This window comes from Ptychodera flava, unplaced genomic scaffold, assembly GCF_041260155.1.
Source record: "Ptychodera flava strain L36383 unplaced genomic scaffold, AS_Pfla_20210202 Scaffold_37__1_contigs__length_1687728_pilon, whole genome shotgun sequence".
NCBI lineage: Eukaryota > Metazoa > Hemichordata > Enteropneusta > Ptychoderidae > Ptychodera > Ptychodera flava.
Genome location: NW_027248359.1, coordinates 128,626 through 149,270, shown reverse-complemented (window position 1 = coordinate 149,270; position 20,645 = coordinate 128,626). Strand labels below are relative to the sequence as shown.

General features: G+C 35.5%; 1 protein-coding gene and 1 long non-coding RNA gene across 2 annotated transcripts; both read left to right on the top strand.

The window, feature by feature from the left end:
- Nucleotides 1-15,120: 15,120 nt before the first annotated feature.
- On the top strand, nt 15,121-16,276 carry LOC139127805 (uncharacterized). The gene is made up of 3 exons (XR_011551134.1): nt 15,121-15,239; nt 15,783-15,893; nt 16,116-16,276. It is a non-coding gene; the product is annotated as an uncharacterized lncRNA (long non-coding RNA).
- Nucleotides 16,277-16,571: 295 nt separating this feature from the next.
- On the top strand, nt 16,572-19,120 carry LOC139127833 (tyrosine-protein kinase CSK-like). Its single transcript, XM_070693697.1, has 5 exons — nt 16,572-16,688; nt 17,441-17,549; nt 18,392-18,488; nt 18,675-18,774; nt 19,051-19,120. Exons 1-5 carry the CDS (start codon nt 16,656-16,658, stop codon nt 19,087-19,089), a joined length of 378 nt encoding a protein of 125 aa, XP_070549798.1. The 5' UTR covers nt 16,572-16,655; the 3' UTR covers nt 19,090-19,120.
- Nucleotides 19,121-20,645: the final 1,525 nt, after the last annotated feature.

The window sequence follows — 20,645 nt, the reverse complement described above, 5'->3', positions numbered from 1 at the left end:
CGCCCAGAGTTATTTCTCGGAATGTGTAAACCGATTTCAGTCATGCTTAGCACAAATATACAATCGAAGGGCATACAATTTGCGAGTAATTTACTGTGGTAGCTAATAAAATAAATAAATGACGGTCGTTTTATTGCCGCAATAAAGTGTATGATTTAGAGCAATCATTCAGACACACCTTGGCCATCATGACTCAAAGCATGAAAGCTGTCAGTAAATTATCACGGCTATATAGTCGTACGTTTTCTTTGACGCTGCTTCTTTTCATGTCGAAAGTGATTATGGTATTACGACTTACTCATCTTATGGTAGCTACGATGTTGTCAAAGCGGTTGATTGACCCAATAAAATAAGGGTAAAAAAAAATATTGTCCCTCAAAAAATATGTCTCAAATGCACGTTAAGTTCAACGGTTTGCCAACCAACGCTGAACACGTTGACATACAACCGCGCTCCACTGACTTTTCCTCATTAACATTGATCTTAGACATTCAGTGAGTTGAAATTGACTTATATCTCCAGACGTTGAACCAGATTAGATGCGGCATTTATTAATAACATTCAAATCTCAGCTGTACTTCTATTATCAATTATTTTAGCTTATCAAACCAGCATAATGTATATTTTAGATCGCAGCATCTGAAAAATCTAGGGCACAAAATTTCAACTAGAGAGAGATGCGATGGCAAATTAGAAAATGTTTGTAATGTTTAGCATATGGTTTGAAAATGCTTAGGAACATTATTTTGTAAAAAGTACATGATATGAATGGCTCAAATAATCGTGTAGTGCTTGCCTATACCCATATGCTTGAAATGTATCGTTGTAATAGTGCAGCTATTGAACTTGTGATTGGTTTTTCGAAACGTATTGAATGATACAATTTGTACAAGTAGAGAGAGTAAAAATTCTTCTTGTACTTCTAAGCGACAAATCTAAATTTTCATTTCAACTGTTACAGACTCATTTCTTCTGTTAGGTCACATTGATGACAATTTTGTTACTGACAATGTAATTCATAAATTGTGGAAAATGCACTTAAGACTAGCTGGATGTCTGTACAAGGTATTCTCATACAAAGCAGAAATCGCCATTTTTACTTGTTCTATGTTGCCAATTTTAGACTAATTAAGGAACCTAAAATAAATGAGCACTGTGTAATCTTCAGATAACCACATGTTTCTTGTTTTCCTTATTTTGTGTCTCTTCAGATGCCACAAAAGTTGAAACACTTCGGGTTCAACGAGTCAAACAAGGAGATGACACGTCATTGCAATGCGATGGAAAGGCCGTTCCTGATGTTGATATATTTCAGTGGATTACACCAAGTGGTTATGTGGTGAATGGACGCACGCTTACACTGCAGAATGTACAAATATCGGATAGTGGAATTTACAATTGCACAGCGAGAAATACTTTTTGTGATGAAATCGGAGGCTACGGACACGGTTGGAATTATACATACCTTGATGTATTACGTGAGTATGAGAGAGAGAGAGAGAGAGAGAGAGAGAGAGAGAGAGAGAGAGAGAGAGAGAGAGAGAGAGAGAGAGAGAGAGAGAGAGAGAGAGAGAGAGAGAGAGAGAGAGAGAGACCGGCCAAACAGAGAGACAGAGAAGGTAAAAAGGAAGGGAGAGAAAGACGTAAAAATTAAAAGACGAGGAGGGAGGGGTAAGCTTGCAAGATTGAAAGAGGCAGAGATAGACAGTATGCCGTATATACGTCCAAGTATATATACGTATTTCGATGTCTAGAACTTTCTGTATTTTTTATTAGTCGTGTCTACTACGGTAAATGAGAAACATATAAAGATGACACAAAGGACACAAACACTTCAAGAGATAGGCATTAAAGAGACAAATTCAAAAGCGTATTACAATTACAGTAATTTCCTTCAAATTATAACTTATTCTGACAATTTATAAACACGTTTTCCGAAAGGGACACTTACCATTCACCATTTTTCCTCTAGAATGCTAAATTTGTATCCTTTTCAATCTTATTTATTTCGCTTAATATTATCATCATCTAATTATAACATACCGGCCTATGGTATGTGTTTCAAAAAGTATTTCGAGTGCGCTTTTTACGCTATAATTACGCTATAGTATTTGCTGGAAATTTTGATTTGGAACGACCATTGCTCTCAAACGCCTTTTGTAACATAATATGTTTTACAAAAATTCTGTTTTACAGATTTTGCAATAATGAAACTAAATCATTATTTACTTCATCTCAATGATTTTTCTAAAGATGGACCAAAGGAAGTCTTTCTGACTGGTAAAACAAATAAAAAGACAGACGAGTCCTTGACGCTTACATGCACAACAAGCCGAAGTAATCCAACGTCAACCATCACGTGGTATGAGAACGGTTCACCTTTAAAAGGACATTCTAATGTTATCAACATTACGACGATTATTGAGGAAAGTAGCGGACACAACGGATTTATAACGAAAGAACAATTGCAATATAAAGTTACACCTAGCGATAATGCAGCAAAGATACAATGTTCAGCAAGCCTTGAGGATTTCCCTGATGAAACGATTGTATTCTCAAAGCAAATTACCATGTCTATTTTCTGTAAGGACACTTTCAATTATAATTTACCTTGAAAGGTTTTGTATACGTGATTGACAAATCATGTTTCTTGATCACCCCTTTTTTTCTAAAATTATTTGTGATAATTTTTACGAAATGGTGATTTTAAGTTACTGAGTAAGCAAATCGAGTGGTTTTGAGAAAAATATAACAGGATAATTCTTGCAAATTTACATCACTTGTTTTGATTTTTCTATTCTCACTTCTTTACAGTTCCACCACAGCATACTGAAAACTGCCTTACTCAGCTAACAAAAACAGCCCCAGGAACAGAATTGATAGTAGGTCAATCGTTGACGCTTCAGTGTACTTCCTGTAGCAGTAATCCGCCCGCCGATATATTGTGGTACATTGACGACCGTGAAATGAAATCATCTAATCAAGCAGAACACAGTGACGGTTACTTCAACGGTACTATATCAGAAGAAAAACTTCATATCAATTTAAGCTATAAGCACAATGGCCGTTCGATACACTGCGTAGCAACCAGCCGGATTTTTTCTGGACAGACATATGAGTCAAAGAAGATAAACTTGGATGTACATTGTGAGTATACCATGAACAATACCAGTTTTTATCGAATTTTATGTTTGTTCCTTTTTACAGCAGTAAAGATTGCGTATATGGTAAATGATTTGTTAAAAATCAGTAAACTTTATTTTTAAAGATGCGCCGTTTCCCGCCGATGAAAAATTCATCAGAAGAGTAGCAGTGAGCGTTAGAGAAACTGCTTCTCTACAATGCCAGATGAAAGGCTATCCAAACTTATCTATACAATGGTACGACCAAGACAGGAATGAATTGCAACCTGACGATAATAGATGGTATGTCGAAGAAGACCTAAACAAATTAATGCAAGAAAGCACGCTGTACATTAAAGATATCAGCAACAGTGATTATGGGATATATTATTGCAGAGGTGAAAATAAATACGGAGATGTGGAGATTGTCATAATTCTCTCAGAAAGATGTAAGTTGACTGTTAAAACATATTCACACTGACTAAATGAACGAACGGATATCACGCACAATCTTTTTTCATGTGGTTGTGTTTGTGTTTGCGTCTGATCAGCTATCGCTGTTCATACTTTTAGCCAATTGCATATATGCCAGTTATATACTAGTTCATGCTATTTTTCCTGTGTTTGTTACATCGCAGCTGTTCCTGATGCAGTCTCAGATATTGAGATCAGTGTAATGGCGGGCATCACAACTGTGCATTGGACACCTGGCTTTAATGGTGGTAATGATCAGAAATTCTACGTAGAGTATGTACAATTGCCTGAAGGTGTAAAACAAACGACCGGAGTAATCAATGACAATGAGTTCGGAGACAACTCTGTCAATATAAGTGGTTTGGTTAAAGGCTCACGTTACAACATAACAGTTGTGAGTCAAAATAATATTGGAGAAAACAGAAGTTCAGCGCTGACTCTAATTGTAGAAGGTCAGTACAACAGAGGTTGAACGTTAACAGCAAGAGCAGAATGTAATCTTTAGACTTACATCATGATGACTTACGTAAAGCTGTAACAAGTATATTCTATTAAACTGTCAACGTTATGTCTCTATTTTACGTTTGAGACTCTATACAGACCCGCAACATTATACCAATGAAATTGCAGTGATAAATGCCATATACGTTCATCGGTACGTCTAAAATTACGGTTTTTTCCTGAGTAAGAATAACATAATTTTTACATTTTTTTCCTAAGATTTCATTTGAGAAACACAATAAGTCCAACGAATCAACTTGTAATAATACATCAACTACTGACTAATGAATTTGCAATAGGTTGAGTAGATATTTCGGTCACACTAAAGGACTGAAAAGTTAAGCGTTTTACCGCCCAGAGGCGAACGAATGAAGTGGCTATCTTCAATCTGGAATTCAAGAAGATGGGAGTCATTTTTGTCTGTTTGTTTGTTTATTTTGAAATAGGACAGAGACGATTTTGAAAGAAAAATGCCCCGTCGAAAAAGTATTGCTATTATGTTAAGAAGCATTCAACAAGATTGGAATTAAATTTGAAAAAAATGATGAGAGTAATTATTAGAAAAGTGTAACGTAATCGCAATTTTTACAGCTAAATTTTACAAAATTATAGAAAAGTAAATTTTGAAATATTGTTCTCATCGAACAAACCAAGAAAAACAAGTGAAGGGTCACGTTACAACAAAACAGTTGTAAGCCCAATCGATTATGGAAAAAACAGAAGTCAAACGTTAACAGTCAGGACAAAAGGTAAGCTAAACAGCTGTACTGTGGGGACAAATGTAAAGCTGTAGTTCTGTTCATCAAGAATTTGCTGAAGACCCGAGTTATAGAAACCAACGTAATGAAAATTCAAAACCAAAATACCATTCAGATTGTGCTAATATTTCGCAAATAAATACCTTTGGATGTCTAAAAGTGGAATTATTTGAGTTATCATGACATTAGCATTTCTATATTTTCCTTATATTTTACAGCAAAACAATTTTTATACTGCAAAGAAACCTTTGTCTAGGTTTCGAATAGTTTTTTTTTTGCCCCCGACCTAAAAAACAAGTCGTAATAAAAACGTGTAATACTTGAGTTCTATAAACATTTTAGTTAAAGTGGCGGACTGAACGTCCTATGATTGCTTGGCACTCGCTTTTATGATTTGTTTATGAGTTTCTTTCGACGCTAAAGCGGCGTTTTGCTTTTATTAATATTAAAGCGATTGTAAGCCTCAATGTCCATACATTATTGATAAAACACATGGAATATGATTACATTGAGCAGAAGTAAGGTCTGTCACATTTATTTGAAATGACTTGAAGGCATAAATTACTGCTCAAACCGTGTACGATAATCTCATTAAATTGTGTTGTGCAAGCGTGTATGGTGGGGAAAGTCAATGTCAAGGTAACTTTAAAAAATGAGTAAATCGCGTCTGAATTAAAGCGTTTGGGTGCAAACTATATGTAATAACTTCTTACGGTGTCTTCAGTATCATTAGGAAACGAAATTTCCCGTGTTTTTCGATATTGCCATTGTTCTCTCTTTGGAATTTAAGTATGCTACTAAAAATTATAATTAAGGTAGACGTAAAATGGTGTGCATGCCATTTTCGTATGATGATTAATTTCGCTATTGAAACAACAACAACAAAGCTCAATCTTTCGTCAAATTCTCAACGATATCCGATTTACTGCTTACTAAATTTGTTTTAATCATATTTGTATTTCTTAATGCGCCCACGACTGAGACAAACGTTATTGAAGCAGAACCTGGTAAACTCGATTACAGATTTCACAAATTACGTATACTGTTTTCCTTAGTTGTCATAGCGAACTCTTACTTTGTTTTATCGATAAAAATGACTGTCTTTGTTCAACCCGCATCAACAATGTAGTACCTTGAGGAGCAAATGCATTAAACATTTACTATTATTACATGCCTCGTATTTCGAACGTCGGGCCCTCCATAGGATTCAATGGTAACTCGTCGATGACGTCGCGGGCCGCATAGTCATCACTGGACTGAAAGTGAACCGGAAATATTTTCAATTTGACAACTTTTTTATGTAAAAATGTCGAAATTTCATGTTTTGCACAGGAAATCCGGTTTTTGAAAGTTTTGCAGGAAAAAAAATGATAAACCGCATAACAGTAGTTTAAATATATCATTGCACCATTCGATGATGAAAATCTTTCCATTGTTAACGGATTTTCGTATTAGATGGAAATAAAGCATTGGATTATAATTTGCCAATAGATCTCATTAATTTGAGTGTAAACTGTGTAAGAGAGGCATGTAATAAAAACATTGTAGCCCACACATTGAACTATGTACCCTCGTGGCAAGAGACTATTTGCCCTCCTTACGTCGGGCAAATGGTTACCTGCCCTCGGGCACATAGTACCATGTTCGGGCTATAATATATAATATTGAAAAATGTCACCACAGTAAAACATTCTTACTTCGCCAATATTTGTCCACATTCATCGTCTTGTTCCTATATCAACGTTAGCTATGCAAGAGGACTAATTGCTGAGGCAGGGTAATGTTGTCTCGGGGCAATCCATCGATGTTATTGTTTTCTTTTGTTAAGCAAAGGTTTGTTGTCATCTTTTGACGCTGGCAATACCCTTTAGAATGAAGCGACGCGTTACCTTGACAGGTAACCTACCTATGACCTAGGAAAATGTGATAACATGGGACGTGCATTTGTAAATAATTGGTATATCGATATCAAAGCCCAATGAAACAGCCGTCCTTTGCTTTCAAATGAGACTTTTAAAATTATTCTACCTTCTTCATTGTTTTCTAGGGCGTACCTACGCAACTTCTACACAATACAGTGAAACATTGCCAATCATCATAGGCTCTTGTATCGTAGTTGTGGCTGGGGTCATTGTTGGAATGGTTTATGTAATCCGACGTTGGTCTAAATCGAGGTTGCGTGAGTAAACAACAATTAAATAATGTGTCAAATCATGTTTAACAAATGAAAAATTATTATTATCGTATCTATCTGTGAAATTTATTGCCAATGATATATTTGATTCTGTCTATCTTGCAGGACATATGACATTGAGCCATAGTTATGAAAGCATAAACTCTGGTAAGTTTTATGTTAAATATTATCTATTTTTGTGTCTCTCTGTGTCTCTGTCTGTCTGTCTTTTTGCTCTCTCTCTCTCTCTCTCTCTCTCTCTCTCTCTCTCTCTCTCTCTCTCTCTCTCTCTCTCTCTCTCTCTCGTTAGTTATATCTATAATTCATTGACATATTCATTGTCCCGTATAGGCAAGCACAAAAGTTTGTGAATACCGTGCTTTGCATCTACTGTTTCATGAGTAGATGTGGTTCATGATGTTTACCTACAATTATTGTTTATTTGTATATTATATGTTAGTTATTGCTTCTATTATGAAGACATGCACCTGACAGACGATAATGTTAGGTAATTGTCATTCTGATTTAAACTATTTTCTTGGGTTATTTTAAATTCTAGCAACACAGTGAAGGATAGCTACGCATTTTTTTTATTTTTTTATTCCTGATATTTGCTTTACACTTATATCATTGTTTCTTATGAACAAATCGACAGAACGCCGGTGTCATAGAGCATCTGAAAATCATAATGACAGAACGCAGGAACCCGCCAACGTTGAGAGTATTCCTCTGAGAGATATTGTTACAAGAGACGAAGAGAGCGATGGTACATCTGACGATGATCAAGTGAGATATTTCATAGCCTATTGTTGGCTCCAAGCGGAGATACAAAGTGTTACCGTACATGTGATAATTGTAGCCTTGGTAGGATGGGCCGTGCGGCCTAGGCCTCTGTCGTGTGGCTTGTGCGATGCCAAATAGGCCAATGCTGCACGACCCAGCCAACCAAGGTTTCAATTATAGCAACTAACATTTCCTATTTTTATGGCAAATTAGGTTTTACGCAAAAACCTTCAAAATATCCCGTATGTGCTGCAAAACCATATAAATTAAATATACCAATCCAATAAGGCTGCGTTCACAAATACCTCTTTTGGGATTCCAACAAACGTTTCAATTTTTTTCAAATACCCTTTAACAAACCAGCAATGTGTTACATGTGTTCAATTTTTTCCGTTTTACTTGCCATAATTTTGAAGCCCCAATCCCCCCACCCCCACCCCCGGAAAGGAAAGCAAATGTGGCCGATATAGTGCTTCTTCCAAACATATCAAATCATAACACACAGGAGTCTAACGGGCAAACTATTAACATTCTCCCCATAAAAATCAAGCTATATCCCTTTATCATACATGCTATGCCTGTATTGCATTGCCATTCTTCTATTGTTCAGACGGTACTGATATGAACCCATGTTTTAACTAGTGAAAATAAAAATTATATTTTCACTGTAACCGAACTCCTTACAGTTACGCGTACGCATGACCTTCGCTGGTATGCATGACCTTCATTGGTATATGTACACATAAAACAGCTGAGCGAATAAGACAAATGGCAATCCGAAACGTCATTATGATTATGGTCAAAATTCTGTTGTTTGCAGTCACTTCATGGGCATTGCACTTCGGTTGTACCAAAAACATACAAACAAACGTATTGAAAATTTGTATCATTTGCCGACACCTGTCATCGTTCACGGGCGGTCCCGTGGCGGTGCAGTGTTTTCTGCCGTCTACGCTGCTGAAGATTACATGTTAATTAGATATCGGTTAACGGTGCATCATGATAGAACCGCTTTACGACAAGTTTCCTGTTGATGAGCTTAAGTATCTGGTCGGTGAATTACATCGTTTACAGCCGTAAATGAGCCACAAAAATCCAACCGGGCTGAAAATACTCGCGACAGACAAGGTTGAAGGTGCACATAATATTTCCGATTTGTACCTGTCAGTGAGATTCACAGGGCATGATCGTGCCTGGTGGAACCGGTGCGGTTCGGGTTTCAGATACAATGTAAGATCTAGGGAAAGTCAAACTTTCGCTTAGGTTGTTAAAGGAAGTTTAGTTCTATTTAGGCAAGCCAGGAACGAAAATATGCGAGCAGACGACGGATATACCTTTGAAATGTTTTATTCATACAGCAACAAAATCACGAATGAGTTATGACACTACAGCTTGCAGTGTACTCACTTCATGTTTTCCCTAATCCGCTTACTAAGATGGTAAATTCGGCATATTTGACGTCTGGGGAAATGTATAATTCTTTGAGATAAACTGATTGGTACGGGTATTATATCCACTTTGCATTTATAGATGTCGCAGAGCTGCTTGCTCTCAGCTGTTCATACTCGATCGAGTTTGAAATCGACTGCTGGCATGGCGTGGCGCGAGTATTTTGACCTGATTTTGGCGGCCTCATAACTTTCACGCAGGGATGAGATTATGTATCAAAATACGAAAACACAACCATTTTACGAACTCCCGCATATGTTTTACATCCACTGTCATTTTAAATAAAAAATAAATCTTCTTCACTTTGTGAAAACCTGTGTCGACATCGTAATATTTAAATTGTTCGCTTTTAAAGTGCTGCATAAACCCTCCTTCGAAGTGGAATGGCCCAATAGCGGAATAATATCAAGAAGTGATAAGGTTGTCATCACTCCTTAGCAAACAACTTTTTGTAAGTACAGCCCGGAGGAAGCAAGGTCGGTTTCAAGTTGATTTCGTCGCTAATTTCGGAGCCTCTGTAGAAAAACAGTCATAACCAAAGCATGCATGTATGATAAAGGGGTTATTACACGAAGTTAGGGCGATACCGCGTCGTATTCTCGTGATGTGTCCGTATTTTGACTCGTTGCTGCGCAACTTGAATTTTCACTCGAATACGACGCGGTATCGCCCAAACTTCGTGTAATAACCCCTAAATATTTATATGTGTGTCATAATTTATATAATGTACTTTGCTTGAAGTTGCAGGTAAAAAAGTGCCTGTGTGTACAAACAATTTGTTTTTGGAATTTCACCGAAATGTTGATCCACTATACATCTTGGTCTATGAGGAACGTATGAATATTTTTTTTTCAAATACAAAACTATCTAAATCTGTGTATTTATGTATACTTGTCAATTGATATAAATGAACTTGATTAGACTGAGATGGCTATAAATGCCTGTGTGCAAAAAGTGATTTTGTAATTTCACCGAAAATTTTGATTTATTATACATTGTACGCTGTGAGGTAAATACACATACCGCATTGCTTATTAGCTCCCAAAGTTGTATTCAAAGCTTGTTTGACCTGAAGCTTTCGGTTGTCATCGATGACACTATGCACTATTCTAAATAGCTTGTATGCACTATTCTAAGTAGTTTGTATTCTGTCAAAGTCCTTAAAAAGTAAAAATGTACATTTGGCAACATGAACGTTTGACACTGACCTGTACCCAATGTATTGTCAATGGGAGAATGATATCAAATAAGTTTTCTCACAAAGTTTTATTTGGAGGTTAAGTTGAAACTTTCAGTCTTTATAGAGAACGGTTTTACACAACTGAGGGGTTGGGTAAGTAGAAATCATGACACCCTAAACCTTTGCCTCGATGTGGCTGCTTGGAACATATCTATAAATTGTTTGAGGAGGTATCATGGGCCGGTGGCTAGAGCAGTGGACTCACGATCAAAGGATGGTGAGTCCGAGCCCCGGCATGGCTATGGTGTTGTGTCCTTGAGCAAGGCACTTTATTCCTCATTGCTTCTCCCCACCCAGGAGTGATGGGTACCTGGTAGGACAGAGGTTGGTATGAGTGCGTTTAGCTCTGCTGCGCTTATTGGCTGCACATGTGAGCTGTTGTTTGCTCCCCAGGGAGTTGGGTGGTATCATATTAGGTCCAGTGACCAGGGGTTATAATAATTGTAAAGCGCCTTGAGCACATGTACTTGTAGATATGTTCGCTATATAAGAACCCATTGTTATTATTATTATTATCATTATTATTATTGTTATTATTATTATTACAAGTTTAGGGGCTATAAGTATTATATAGAAATCTAATAACAGTTCATTGAAGCTGTGGAAATTCTGACAAAGAGGTGTTCGAATGCAGGCCCATCGCGGCAGTCGTGGGCGTGCACAAAATAAGGCACAGCAACTGTGGAGAGTCTATGCCAGTGTATTTGCTGCAAATATACCTTCACGCATGCGCAATCGTTTGCCAGTGTAGTCTGCCAATATGAGCATGCGCAATTTAGTTTACTGCGCTTGAATGTGTAGTCTGTACACTACGTCTCGTGCTATAATCTTGTCGTTGAGCTTTGCATGTTGACAGAAACTGGAATTACTGCAGAGAATACTTTTCAGGACATCACAAGTGAGTCCCTAAGGTAACAAGTGGGACGTTTAGGAAATCCTTTCAGAAAGTTCACGCCGCCTGTGGCCATTTTGTGGAGTATAAGCTTATACGTACCTGGAGCGACGGTATACAGTATTTCTACTGTACATATTGCCAGATAATATGCGATGGAATTTTGCGTTTCACGTCCTTCAATCATTCAGATGGAAATGCCAGCCTTCTCCAAACTTTGAAAAAATCAGGGTGACAGACTTTGGAATGCTAACTCTTGTACAACAATGACGTAATTTAATGAGAAGACCTTTGTATTCGAGCTCGGCAACAGTTTTTGATTTGAGAACTGTCATCATGGCGGATTCACTGAAACAGTGAGTATTCAACAACTTTATTAGTGCAAAAATAAGCGAGTCCACAGGCCTTTGGCGAATCAATAAATGCGTTTTTCACCAAGCTGAAAGGTTGAAAAATGCGTCCGTCACTTTGGAATGAGCTAGATAAATGCAGTCAAACCCAGCTGGGCATAGAAATTTGCCATAGTACTAGAGACGATATAGTACGACCGGCCGTGCGGTGGAACTTTGCAACAAAGTTTCTATATCTCAACTGCCGTACTTGAATGACAGGCCAATAGGTATAATAGGTATGATGGCCAATAAAAATGCATTCTCGTTGCATTTTGATAATAATGTATCAATCACAATGACACGGAAATTATGCCTCCTCCCAACAGAAGGGCCATGGTCTATTTTTAGCCCTGCTACAGTATATCTCAGTGCTGAAAAGGCCATATTGTTGTCATGTTGTCATGGCGACTTTTAAAATTTGCATACAACTGTGAGAGTGAAACTGGTTGTTTATAGGTCACAAAACTTTTGAATCCCACTGTCGTCCATTACACCTGTTTCCTTGGGCATTAAAGGTGTGCTATACACATCAAAAGACTAGAAAATTCACTTCATGGGCAGAACCTTGTAAAATAGCCCTTTCTTGTCTGGTTGACGAAAAAAGATACCCCTGATCTAAAATATGCATGGGCTACCAGCCAGTGTCACCGGGCTACTAACTTCAGAATATGGTTGCAACTAACTTCAGAATATGGTTGCCCAAGTGGACTACCAGGGAATTAAAGTTAATTTCCAGTCCTGGGCAATATTAAACATGAAACATTTAACTTGTAATACTTCCCCTTGTCTTGGCCTGCTGGGTTTTAAAAAAAATGTTTCAAGGTATACAGGGACCATGTTCAAATTTAGCCATTGCTACCATGGAAAGGGGAGATCTAGCTTATCATCAGAATCATAGAGTTTATGGGGTCACGTCAGGTCACACAAAAAATAATGCACCACTACATGGCCATAATTTTACTTTAGTTAAACAATCAGAAATAATTTGTGTTTATTATTCTTCCTGGAATGAGGCAAAGAAATTAAAATAAATTATTATAAAATGAACATTATTATACGTCGTTAATTATAAATCCATAAAATAAATAAGTACCAGTGAATTATGTTTAAATAAAACAAAACAAAAAAAACTGTGCGCTACTGTTACTGTTTCTGATAAATAATGGTACATTGGGTGATAAGGGGAATTAGGTTCATAACTTTAATTTGAGATTCAAGTAGAATTAATTTTAGCACATAAAATTAATTTGAAGGCATAAAATTAATTCGATGAATGCATAATAAGTTGGTATTATACTCTATAACACTGTGTGGGATTGTTTACGAAGCAGGATCTTTGAGTTCAAGTGATGGAGACAGAGGCGTCGACTGTATTTCTTCAAACTTTATCACTACAGCTACGATGAACTACTGCTACAATAACATAATGTATCAGTGGGTGGATAAGTGACGACCAGATCCAGTGGTGAGCGATGCGCTCTGAGTATACGCATACACATACACTATACTGTGCATAAACATATACTAAAGTAAAGTGGCTAATTCAGGCTGTGATATAGCCGATTTTGGCGGGAAAGAAAGAAGCGTCTTTGACTTTGATTGGTTAGAGATGAGTCACACGTCAGAAAGAATTAAAACTATGTGTAAACACAGGATATTGGAAGGAACTGAAGAGATTACAATCTGTCTTCATTGTCAAGGAATTAAGAAGTAGCTATCTTTGTATAACGTTTCTCGACAAACACTTATTTGGGATGACTGCTTGAAACAAATTAAAAATGTTTGAAAAATTATTTCTGGTCTATATAAAATTAATTCAAACACACTAAAATAAACAGAAAACAAATTTTGATAACAATGGCCCAAATGTACATTATCTTAATTATTCTTCCTAGAATGAAGGCAAATAAATTAGAATTATCATTATTATTATTATTATAGAACAAACGTTAAAAGTTGTTACTCAGAAATCCATAAAATAAATAAAAAACAGTGAATTATGTTTTAACATAGACCCTTTCAAGGGTGTATTGTTTTAAATCAAAAAGCTGTGGTTCCCAAATAGTTTACCATGGCAACATAAAACAAAAATGAACATTGAGTTCATGCTGTGATAAATACACTTAGGAGAGCATTTGCATAGTTACTGGGATTACTTTAAATGGAATTTTGAAAAAAAAATTGAAATTTTAAAAAGCAAATAGGTTACTATGGAAACACAGGGCAGTAAAAATGGAGATCATATTTTGTCTTTCTAATCTAAAATAACCCTTTGGTATAATATTTCTGTTGATTAATGGATTTTTACACTTGATATTTGGTCTTTCTAACCCAAAATTTCCCTTTGATATAACACATTCTGTTGATTACTGGATTTTAGGTGGAATCTTTGAAAACCTGGTAATTTTTACTTCTGAATGGTTGCCATGGAAACATCTCACATTAAAATGAGTGTGATTTTTTTTGGTGTGCTAACCAGGAAAACCCTTATTATCAATTTTTTACATCAATCAATAGTTGTTTAATAGGAATTAGGGAAAAAGTAACATTTTTAATCACAAACTGGTTACCATGGCAACTCGAAATATTAAAATAAGTCTGGTGTTTTGTGTTGTCTGACCCAAACTCCCCCACTAGATAATTTTCATAACAATCAAAGTAACATTTCATGGGATATTAGAAAAACTGAAATTTTCAACATGGGGCAGTGAAATCGATATCATATTTGGTCTTTTCAACCCAAAATACCCTTATGGTGACATTTTCATGGAAATTGAACCTATTATTATTCGCGTTATTATTTCTGTATAATACTTATATTAATTATTATTATTATTATTTGATATACCCTAAAAATTTCGCCCAAAGGGCGCGCTGAAAATTGAAATGGCAGTAAATTAAAGTGCCAGAAGGTATTTGAAAAGGAATTAAATATTCCCCCTCCCTTCTTTGCAACGTCAATTTTCTTAGACCCCTGACGTGTTTTTAATTTTTTCAAGTCCCTTCGAAATCTGCCCTCCCCCTCCAGAAGTGTTTGTGAATGCAGCCTAATATATTTAAAATATGTACTGTAATCTACTACACAACCACTATACATTTCACTATATAATGCGAAGCATACATATAAATTTTGTAAATAGGCAAGTGTCCTCTCCGCATTACATTTCAAAAATCTGTTCCTTGCACTGACCTCGGCGAAAGAAAGAGTTCGTAAAGAGTCTTGCCATCTATTTCCATTTTATTTCAGACATCCCATGCCTATACAGATCTCGATGTCAGAAGGAAGTCGCAAACTTACATGAAACCTGGAAAATTTGTTTTTGAATTTCCCCGGGACCGACTGCATATCACAGAAACCATACGGACTAGTAGATTTTATAGAATTGTGAAGGCCATAGCTTGGTTTATAGATGGTAAAGATGGACCAAGTGATGTTGCAATCAAAACTAAGATTGGTAGGAAATGTTCAAGTGTTTAGTTCAATTTGCCAAATGACATTTGGTATTCGATAATTTTTAATAAATGTGCTTCCACCAATGGTGATGCTATTCAAGCGTCCGAAAACGTATTTACTGTTATTTATTAATAAAAATAGCAAAGATTTTGAATGTTTACCAGATATTTTAACGAGAAAAGGGGCGAACAAGATGTACGCTAACCTCGGTCTAAGTACGTTAAAATTAACGAAATACAGTGTATGCATAATACAGCCTTTTCTTTAAGGTTTGAAGCACGAGTAATCCGATTTGTTGGTGGAAAGAAACAACTAAATTACGTTGCGATCAACAGAAATAGGGTTTAGTGAAGTTGATCTTTTACAATGGCTGCGGTATTGGTAAGTTTATGTCTGTCAATAACGACCTACTTCAGGGACATAGCAGATGCCATAGCCTCATTTTGATGAAACATTTTCTATATAGAGTAAAAATCCTACTTTACCATAATTCTGTAAGTATCCGAACTGTCCAGTAACTGCTTTAATTGATTTGTTCACACAGAGTCAACTGATCCTAAGATTCCCATCGACATGTTAGAGGAAATAAAACTGATGAAGAAAATTCAGAGCGACGAAAATGTGATAAAAATGTTGGGTTACTGTACTGAAAACGGTAAGAATATTTGACCGCATCTTCTAATATTTAGACTGTTAATTGAACAAGATGTTTAGATTGATACATATGTAGACAAGCTTATTTGACTTGTCTGTTGTTTTGGAATCGTGTACCGTTTGTTTTTGTTTATTCGTTCATAAAATAAATTTAATCGTATTTCCCCTTATATGGGTTAAAATGCTCAATTTCAAGAATGGAATAATATTTTCAATTACGAAGGTCCAATTGTTTTAATCATGGAGTATGCATCGTATGGTAATTTGAAGACTTACCTGAAAGAAAATCGTCCGCATTTTACATCTGGTAAACACGAGTCCGCACGAAGACAAATGCTAGCATTTGCTAGAGACGTTGCCAGTGGGATGAAACATCTACAAAGAAACAAGGTAATGATACTAAGGACGGTAGCATGCAATGTGAAAATTCAAACTACACGCCTTAAATATTGGATTGACGATTAACGGCTACGAATTAGTAACTGTAAACAAGTAACTACAAATGAAGAGAAAAAACAGAACATGAAGTGCAAAGGAGGATGGCTTTTTTGTTTAAAATCTGTGATCGACGGCCAACAAATTCTGACCTAAAATTATTTTAAGGATATAGGGAAATTGAAAGCAAATTATTAATTCGAAAAAATAAGCGACCTTTTATTTTATCCCATAAAAGATTGTACATCGATACCTGGCAGCAAAACACGTGTTGGTATGTGAGGGAGGTATCTGCAAGATATCAAACTTCAGCTACGCCAGTGGTGTGATGAGTGATGAAATGTTTTTCGAAACCAATAAGGTTATTTATTTATTTATTTATTTATTTATTTATTTATTTATTTATTTATTTATTTATTTATTTATTTATTTATTTATTTATTTATTTATTTATTTATTTGTTTATTTATTTATTTGTTATTAACTCTGGTATGTGTTTGCTTATTTGTCAGTTTAGTTGTGTCTTTTTGTCGACTAGTTTGTAATTAAACTTGTTATTTTTGTTAGATTTCCTTTCTGTTTATTCATTCTATTGTTTATTTACGATAATATCATCATTTTTTTTTGCCATTTGTAACATTAGTCAATCATTTCAAATATTGTTGAATCTTGTCTATGTTATTGCCTCCAGTTTAGTTTTAAATTGACATCAGGTTTCAGAATCGTCGCTTTCAAAGCGTACCCTTGTGCATTTAGAAATTTACATCATAAGTATATTTAACTAAAAGATGCATTATTGACTATTCAATGACAAAGAGGCTTTCCGCGTTTTACCGCTCTTGGCGGGAAAGAAGTGAGCATGGGCTGTTTTGAACTTGCCCAGTGCAGTAAATATATTCACGTAACGAATATTCAGCCCATAAAATATATTTCCATTCAAAGAGAGCTAAACATCGTTTACACATTTGAGTAATTGTATACATGTACAAACACACATTGTAGAATAATATATACTATAAATGGTCCAAATTCGATTTTAATGCTTTAAGTCACAAAATTAACAATACTAATCAAGAGGTACGCTTTTATTAATGTTTATTTTCTCCCATATAGAAAGTCCCATACCAATGGATGGCACCTGAATCGTTGATGCATAAAAAGTTCTCGTTGAAGACAGACGTGTATTCGTTTGGCGTTGTTCTTTGGGAGATATTCTCTCTTGGTAAAAAAGGGTTATAGGGATCACGTTCTACCATTCAGGATATTTAATAGTTTCGTGCGCTTGTGATGTAATAGTAAACCCGATCCGATAATTTGTAATATTTTTGGCAGTTCGGTCTGGCGCTGGCTACTGTAACATTAGTAAGATACTCTGCCAGCCTCTACAGATATAGTCTGCCTATGTATTCCGCCTTTGTTTTTATGAAAACATCTTCCACGTCCGTAAAAGTAAGGACGCTTGCACATCGGAATATTATAGAGATTTTTAAGCACCAAACCATGAAACACGATATTCAAATCCATCAAACGTATGGCAAGGGCAAACCTTCTTAGCTTCATTTATATTGTAAAGTTAGGCAATGTCTGATTGAAAGGAGATTGGGGTGTGTTATATGAGTGATCGTCGGTGACAGATCAGTGATGAAGTAAGCGAAATAATACAATACTACCTCTCACGGTTTGTCGAGACTCTCAAAAGAGCAGCATACTAGTACAATAGCGGACTTAATGGGGAAAAGGCTCATCTGACGTAGGCTTACCAGGGTTATTTACAAATTATCATCACAAAACTTATTGAAACAGGCTTCCTGAAACTTGTGAGTATAATACGTTTGCCCTATCCCCTATTGGACTATTGTACAGTATCAATGATGTTCTTGAAACAGTAATTTGACACACATTAGAGTTATACCGGAAGTAGAGTTGAACATGTCTAAAGCGATCTTTTGAAAAATGACCTTTCATTTCCAACAACTACGCGACAGTTTATCACAAACTCACTGGAAATCTCTTCGATGGCAAGAATGATTATACATATCTCTTGTTATTTCTTTTTGATTGTAGGTCGATATCCTTACAAGAATACGCTCCAAAGTGATCTCCTAGAATTGCTAGGGAAGGGACATCGTATGATTAGCCCGGATTGCTGTGAAGACAGCTTGTAAGAAAAATAAATAAATAAATAAATAAATAAATATATATATATATATATATATATATATATATATATATATATATATATATATATATATATATATAAATACCTTTTTGTTTTTTGTTTTGCTTTATGTTGCCTACTGATTAATCATTTTTACAGAATTTTACATTATGCATATTACTCAAACAGATACGAAATTATGTTGTCATGTTGGAAGTGGAGTCCAGGTTTACGTCCATCTGTCCAATCTGTCCTCCAAGAGTTGAAGAACATCGGTGGGCATCGTGAGGTAAGGCAGCTTTACGACCTATCCTTGTGATGCAGTACTAGTTAAAAACACAAATATCTAACCACAAACGTATTTGTCGACAAAATCTGTAACATAAGTGGACAAAAACAATCATGATGACAATGACGATAGTGATGATGATTGTTGTTGTTTTCGTTATTTGTCTCTGCTGTTATCTCTAATTGTACTCGGTTCTGTGTATTTTTAACCTTTATCCTCGAAAATGTAAATTGTTTACATGAAAACAATATCGACAGTATGTTGTTTTAATTTCAGGAATACTTGACTTCCACGTACGCTGAGAAGGAACCATAGGCGAGCAAATGACGTCGAAAGATCTCTAATGTAAAAATGTTCTTTCAGCTCACTTTTCAAATTTCTTTTAAGTTTGAATGTTGATGATTTCTTCTATTACATAGAGAGTCTCACTCGAAAAGGATATGTATTGTCAGCTTTGTTACTAGCAGTTTTTCTTATATTTGGTATCATTTGCACCAGTTTTGTTATTATTTGCACCAACTGAGAGAGAAAAGAGCTCTCTTAATGCCGATGCGTAAGATCAGCAAGAAATATAAGTTTTTGATACGGAGGTAGGGTGCTAGCAGTATACTAACAGTTTCTTCTTAAGTCTTTGAACAAATTTGTTAGATTAATTTAAATTGATGTATAAAGGAAAAGATAAAATGCATAACATGAATGCTATATTATCACTGCATTGCTTATTTTCGGTATGACGTGCTAAACGAGCACTGAAAAAAACCAGATGTTTCTTTTTTTCATGTAGATAATTATAATTTTTTTGTTATGTTGTCGTTATTTGTGTAAGCAAATTACGAAGACCCCATCAAAAACATGTGGTTTGTCTTACTACAAACCGTATTCTTAAGCATATTGTATAATATATGAAGCAAAAATCTCAAAACCAATGTCACATATCGGAAGTCAGCAATCATTCTTATACGTTAATAAGACCATTTGGAAAAAAAATATACAAACACATTGTCAATGATAAGTGCACGTTTTACTAATGTTTAATTCCTACATTTTGCGATGGCGGCAAATGGAAACTGCACTGCTACAGAAAAGACAAGATATATCCTATTGTTCAACAGTCCGGTTTCTATCTTGAAATGATGGGGTACTGAAAATTTCGCGTAGAAGTTATTGAAGGAATTGATTTTTTTTTCATTTTACCTACAACATTTATCTGTCTTGTTTGCTTTCAAGACCATCGTCAACAAGATATGTTCTGTTTAATAGAAGGACCTTCTCCCCGAATCAAATCATTAGTTTATTGCATTATTGTTAATTTAAGTCGCAGGGATTTTAAACATGATATTAAATGCATGTAACCAAGATATGGTGAAAATATATTTTGCATGTTTGCCATTATCCAATAGCCTTTTTCTTCTATCAACCATTAATGTATGTATACTATATGAGGATAAACGGACCATAGATGTTGCCTTTTAAATGCACATCTCTTACAATAATATAATTAAATTGATATAAAATAGGTACCACTATATTGTACTGGCATATCATATTACTGACTGCTCATGACTTTAACTGATCTCGTGATTAAATATTAATAAAAAAGCATATAATTTGTGAACACACCACACCGCATTGATGATAAGCAAACGTAGTTTAATTATGAATCAAGAAGGAACCGACAGGAAACTACGAGTGCATGTAATAACATCAAACTTCTTTTGAAAGCTATACGAAACTATGCTATGAATCCAAGTAAAGTAAAACATGACTATAACTACAAAATTTGGAGAGGGCCCCTTCAGTCAAACAAGCGGAGTGAAAGAGGCAGTTCTTGATCTAAAGCCAGAGCAAAGCAACTGCCATAAGGTTTGATT